Source organism: Pygoscelis adeliae, unplaced genomic scaffold, assembly GCF_000699105.1.
Source record: "Pygoscelis adeliae isolate BGI_AS28 unplaced genomic scaffold, ASM69910v1 Scaffold407, whole genome shotgun sequence".
Lineage (NCBI taxonomy): Eukaryota > Metazoa > Chordata > Aves > Sphenisciformes > Spheniscidae > Pygoscelis > Pygoscelis adeliae.
The window spans coordinates 1,462,091-1,468,403 of NW_008825251.1; the positions used below are offsets into that span (position 1 = coordinate 1,462,091).

A 6,313-nucleotide genomic window follows, 5' to 3' on the forward strand; every position below is an offset into this window, starting at 1 on the left:
ACGCAACAGTCACAAGGGGAAGGGGGTTCAGTTAGTTATCTGTAGCAACAGAACTTTGGACACTGAGGCTTCCTGGTGAAAACATCCTTAAGATATACCTTGATGGCTTCAGCAGTATTCTCAGCTCACTTGCCGGAGCTAAGCATCATGTAGTCTACCGATACAAATATTATATGCATTTTGCCCTGAGCGCCTGTGAAGATTCACCTCCTCAGGGAGACCAGGGTGTACCAGACCCATAAAAGTACATGGAAGAGACGTCTGGCAACTGCTGCTACTGCCAAGACCACTGTCAAAGGATGCAATAGGCTTCAGTAGCTGGAACGTACGTTCTTACACTGGCAAAACCAATGTCCATACAGTGCTTAGTTCTCTGACTCGGTCCGATACTGGGAGGACGATTAGCACAGCATAGCAGTATGACACTAACGACTGCCTGAAGGCCATAAGCTCTGGCACTGCCTCAGATCCCTGGAGCTCTGATACGATGCAAGCTCCGCTATTAACGGAGTCCAGGGAAAATGGAAAGAGTCAACAAGATGATTAAGCTCGAGGGGAACATCCTTAGAATATTCTCTATTTCCAGGCGAGTGGCAGTTTTCTGAATTTCCTCCAAACCCTCTCCCACGCTGCCTGACCTTTAGGCAAGTCAGAGACTAGACCTAGGTGAATGATGTTGTTTGGCCGTGGCCAAGAGGTGTGTCCACCTGACACTGCCTGGTGTAGACACTGCCTGGTGTACTCACTTCCTGACAGCCAAACAAAACTCGGGCTGTAGCATCATGCAAAGTTGTGCCCATCAGTACAGCCACAGTGGCTTTTGATGAGAGCTTTCCTACTCCTCACCTGGTTCTGTAACTCAGCTAATCGACTGCAGCGAGCGTGAGACTCCTCCTGTGAAGAAAATGCAAGGATTTCTTTTTTTTTGTCTCCAGTTTGGTCAGGGCCATGGTCTACATTTGACTTCTACTAGGTCTATACTGGGGGGCTGCTGCAACTGGGATTTGCCATCGTTGCTCCGTATGGCCAGAGCCTCCTCCCACCAAGTCAGATTCTGTTCTCACCTGTCTAGAAGCAGGCATCTTGTGCTGGTCAGACTCAGAGAGAGACAAGCCGCATGCATCTGGCAGTGACCGACCACCGTAATCTCTCTTCAGTCTCCTCCGTTCACGTTCCACCTGCACGTTGGACAGGAGAAAGGGTCACAGAAACCTGCCACCAAACAAGGAGCAAAAGGACCTCTGGACGTCATGGCAAGGAAATGTCTGCTCAGAGACCGTTAACTGCACCAGAGAACGTTGGCGGCAAAAAGCACTCGATGTAGACTATGGAAGAGAAAGCGCAAGAGGAAACAGTTCCTGACACAAGAGAGTCAGATGGGTGTGTACGGGGACGCTGGGGCAAGAAGGGTGGTACCGGAGTGAATGTGCATTTGTGAAGGCAGCGGGGTGCCAGAAGTGAGAGAGAATACCGAAGTGTGTGTCCACAGGGGGAAGTGGGAGAGGGAAGGAGACAAACAGAGGACTCCAAAGTGCTGCCTGTGGAAATGTGTTGTGTTCCAGAGGACCGTGAGGCTTTGCAGAGGCAATGAGAGCCTGTTTTACCTCCTCAAGAGTCCTCCTGAGCTCAGCATTGAGTTGCTTCAGCTCCGTCTTCTCATGTTCCAGCCTTGCAACTGCTCGCTGCAGACATTCCAGCCGCTGCGACAGGAGTCTCTTCTCCGAGAGCCATGATAGCTGCTCCCCTTCTGCAATAGCCTGCTGGGTGTTCAGAGAGGAGATTACGTGAGCTGGTGCCACATAAAGGTTAGGAGGGCCAGAATCAACACGTCAGGGAGAGTGACCGGACTCAGGAATGGACAGTGCCAAGTCACTTCTTCTCCTCCCGAGAGAGACTGGAAACATTCGTTTCCTATTCAGCCACTTCATGCTTTCACAAAGGTCTCTAGTATCTCCAGCTCCCTCCCTCTCAGCCATTTCTTGTCCGTCATGAAGACTTCCACATCGACATGTTGCTCTTAGGGAAGCTATTTAACATCTTTGGTCATCCTCTTTGACCTTCACTGTATATCCTCCTATCTGTACTTCTACGCTCTGTCCTCGGACAACCAAACAACATGCAAGATGTGGGTGAAGCGTGTATTTCTGCAGTGATAAAATGCCAAGGTTTTGTTCTCTATTCCCTTTACCTGTTACATCATCATTACAGAACTGCTCTTTGAAAAAATCCCATTATCAACCAAGCCCTGTGCGCTGCTCTGAACCTAGTCAAGAGCCACCTCCCCCCTCGTGGGTTTCTTGATGAACTGCTCCTCGAAGCACTCTCTGACAGCATCTATAAATGTAGTCTTGATATCAGCACTATACCGACCTATACGGATGCAAGCGCATTACCTGATCTAATGCTGTTGCATACCTGATCTATACGGATGCAACTGAAATCTCCCATTGTTTTCATGCTCCCTGCCCTTGTCTGCTTCCCATCAACAGATCACAATACCCGTCATCATCCTGATCAGGCTGGTAGTAATATTTCTCAAGTCATGTATAACTGTATGATGCATAAATACAGTATTTTATTAGTAGCGGTTTTTACGTGCCTGTGGACTAACGTAATGCTAAAAGTATTGGCAGAGTCCCAGGCAAGTTTGCAGCACAGGCTGTTGCAGCTGTTCCACTAGCAGTACCCGAGTCGGATCACCTTGGAGAAACCCACACAACTTTGCCTTCGTGCTTTTTGGACTGCGGCACAAGTACATCCTGAATGTGCAATGAGGCCTTTTAACCTGATCAGGCAACGGTACGAATTCCGTTCTTTTCAATACACCGGAAAAGCTGTACCTCAGAAATCGACGTCCCTGAAAGCATCCTCTAAGCGCCATCAGTGCAGCTGCTGTTCAGCCATCGTTACAAAATTCTGCTAAGTTTAGTGCATTAGTCTGGTCAACTGTGCCCTTTCCTTTCCATGCCAAATCCTAACCACGAGACGTTGGCTAAGCTTGCCTAGATAGGAGAGAACCAATTACCCACCCCCAACCTTTGGACTTGATTTAATTTTAACGGCAAGCTCTGTAGCTCTTCCAGTAGTTCTGGGCTTGACAGAAAACACTCTAGCAGGTGAATGGTCTCTGGACGGAGCTAGAAAGACAGGCAAGCCTGCTGGCTGCAATCGTGGTTTCTTTGGCCAAGCAGGTCGAATATGTATGGGAATATATATTCCCATATCTTTATGGAAAACGTCTTTAGAATCCTTCATAGACATTTTAGTTGACTGATGATCAGCCACGGTGCCTACCTGAAGATGAAACCGGTCCTTGTCCCTCTCTGAAACCATACTCTGCAGGATGGCTATTTCTTCCCTCAGAGTCCCATTGGCCATTTCACTCTTGGTAAGGGCAAGAGTCAGTGCTTGTGCCTTCTCTTTCCATTCGATTTCTCCGCTTTCATTCCGCTTCAAAATAGCCACCACACGCTCCAATTCTTCCCCCTTTGCTTTCCTCTCATCTTCCAGCTGCTGGGTTAGCTCCTCCTGCCTTTTCAAGAGACGGTCTCTCTCCTGGAGAACTTTCCTCTTCTCTGCTTCCTCTGCCTCCCAGTTCTGGAGTTTCTCGATTTGTTTCTTTAGGGTCTCGCCTTCATCTTCCCATCGCAAAGCTGATGTTAGTTGCTTCAGGAGTTCACTCTGCCTCCGAAGCTCCTGTTCTCTCCCTGTCAGAGTCTTCTCTAAATACCTGACTCTGCCTCTCTGGTACTCGATCTCTGCATCCTTCTTTGTCAGAGTCTGCCGAACATGCTGGAGATCTTCCCGAAGACCTCTTATTTCCTCTTCTAACTCTTCTTGCTCACCTTGAGCCTTGGTCTCTCGTTCCCTCTCAGGCAAGGCTGCTTCCAGGAGCTTCTCTTGCTCTCCGTGGTGTCTAACCTCTTCATTCTTCTTGGTTAGCCTAAGCTGGAGATTCTGCAAGGTCTTCAGTTCTTCTTCTTGGCGCTGGAGTTTTTGCAGAAGAGTTTCATTGTCTTCATCTCTCTTCCTCACCGCTTCCTCAAGCAGATTCACTTGCTTCTGGCATGATGGTAGTGCTACTTTCATGCTTTCTTCACCAGGCTGGAACGTGTTCATTTGCTCTGTCTGCCTGAGGAACTCCAAGCGGTGGTTCTTCACTGTTTGGCTCATTTCGTCTAGATCCTGCTGTAGGCTCTTGGCCTGCTTGCCTTCTAACTCCTTCTGCTCTCGAAGGTCCTGGACATGCTCTTGCAAAGACACCATCTCTTGATCTCTAGCTTCTAGAGAAGATTCAGCGTATTCTAGTTTTTGCACTATGGCTTTAGTCTGCATCGCTGCCTCCTCCTTTTGCTCTTGAAGCTTAGAGATAGCCTCCTCCAGAGCCTCTGTCTTTTTTTCTCTTTCTTTCAGAGTCAGTTTTGTTGCTTGGAGATTTGTTTGCTCAGCTTCACGCTTCTCCTCCTTTTCCTTGCACGCCTCACATTGTTTTCTAAGGGATAGAATTTCTTGCTCTTGTTCCTTTAGTGCCACTTGAAGATGATGCAGAATTTCCTTCTGCTGTTCAGAGTCTTGTTCTTGTTTTTGGAACGTCTCAATCACTTCCTTCTGAGATTCAATCATGAAATCCTTTTCTTTCAGTATTGCCTTAGTGTGTTCTAAGTCTCTGTGTAAGACATTCATCCGTTCTTCTGTTTTTTCCTCATAGTTCCGTGTTTGTTGCTTTTGCATGTCTATGAGCCTGTCCTTTTCTTTCAAGGTTTCTAAGGTCTGCTCCAGTTGGTCACGGACAGTTCTCAACTGCATTTCCATGACTTCTTCAGCTTCCTGGACTTGCTTTTGTTGTGACGCAAGCTTGTGATCTTTTTCAGATAAAGCAAGTGTCATCTTTTCTACTTTACCATGAAGCTCTTGCAGGTGCCCCTCTTGCTGTTCCTTGTACTGCTGGAAGAGTCTGAACTGCTCCCTTTGAGAAGCACACCCACTCTCTCTGTCCTTGAGAACTGCCCTCAGCTGTTCAAGGCTTGCGTGCAGAGATTTCACCTGTTCTCTCTCCTTTTCCAGTTCTTGGATCTGCTGGGTCAGAGACATAAGCTCTATGTTTTTCTCCGCCAAGTTCCCTTTCATATCATCAAGATCCACGAGCAGATTTCTCACTTGTGAGGTACCGTGTTGTTCCAGAATCATTATTTTCCCCTCCTGGAATTTGATCTCCTGGTCCCTCTCCTCCAGCGCCTTGCTCATCTTGCTGACAGCAGTCCTCTGCATTTCTCGCTGCTTCTCCAGCTCCCGTATCTGGTCTCGCTGGGATCTGATCTCCTGGTCTCTCTCTTCCAGGTCTTTGTTCATTTTGCTTACAGCAATCCTTTGTTTTTCTTGCTGCTTCTCCAGCTCCTGTATCTGCTTCTCCAGCTCCCGTATGTGTTCTTGCTGGGATCCTGTCTTCTGTTCTTTCTCTGTTATGTCCTTAATAACCTGATCGAGAGTAGTTTTATGCATTTCTTTCTGCTTTTCCAGCATTCTCATCTGTTCCTGGTATAACTTCATTTCTCCCTCCCTCTCTGACAGGATGGCAGTCATACGAGTGAGATTCCCCTGCAAAGCTTTTACCTCTGCTGCCTCTTTCTGTAGCATCTGGATTTTCTCCCACTGCGTTTCCACTTCCTCATTTTTAATTTTTAAGATAGACAATGCAGTTTGGAGTTCTTGTTCAAGGCAGTGATTCATATCTGTTGCTGTATTTGCTCGGGTTTCGGAGGCTGTGACCGATTGCTGAAGAAGTCTTCTCTCCCATACCAGTTTTTCTTTAAGTGCTTGCAGTCTGTCCCGGTCACGCTGCAGAACAGGGAGGAAGAGGTTCAATAATTCCATCTATATATGTTTGGTTTTCACACTAGATTGGAACTCCTGCTCCAGTGGCAGTCAAGGGCTGAAGTTTGAGCTTTTAGTAGAAAATTTGAGCTCTTCAGTTGGTTTCCCTGTTCGATGTAAATTTTCTACCGTCACTCAAAAAAGATTTGAGAACTGTACTGTATCTGTCAAACTCTGTCCATAACTGATTTTTGGAGTCATTGTAAATGGAGGAGTGGGAAAATACTGATCATGTAGGAACAGCTGCACTGGCTCAAGTGTCTAGGCTAGTCTCCTGTATGTAACGGTGCCTGTAAGTGCATCCCCAGGGAAGAAAGCCTAAGAGTGGGGTGGACTTACATGATACCTCCCCTCCCCAACCCCAGCACTGGTCCAGCTTGTGAGAACTTTCACAGTCTCCTCCTGACCCCATATAGACCTGCTGTATTTACAACACCCTTTG

General features: G+C 47.4%; 1 protein-coding gene across 5 annotated transcripts in view; it reads right to left on the reverse strand.

Moving 5' to 3' along the window:
- Nucleotides 1-6,313, reverse strand: part of LOC103921388 (centrosome-associated protein CEP250-like) — an 18,148-nt gene that overhangs the window by 1,391 nt on the left and 10,444 nt on the right. For 3 of the 5 annotated variants that reach the window (XM_009329346.1, XM_009329345.1, XM_009329344.1), the window contains 4 exons: nucleotides 3,295-5,835; nucleotides 1,605-1,760; nucleotides 1,065-1,178; nucleotides 847-894 (listed from right to left, as the gene is read on the reverse strand). In XM_009329346.1, coding sequence (XP_009327621.1) covers nucleotides 847-894; nucleotides 1,065-1,178; nucleotides 1,605-1,760; nucleotides 3,295-5,835 — 2,859 coding nt within the window. The remainder of the gene's footprint in view (nucleotides 1-846; nucleotides 895-1,064; nucleotides 1,179-1,604; nucleotides 1,761-3,294; nucleotides 5,836-6,313) is intronic. The other 2 variants (XM_009329342.1, XM_009329343.1) reach the window with 2 other exon arrangements.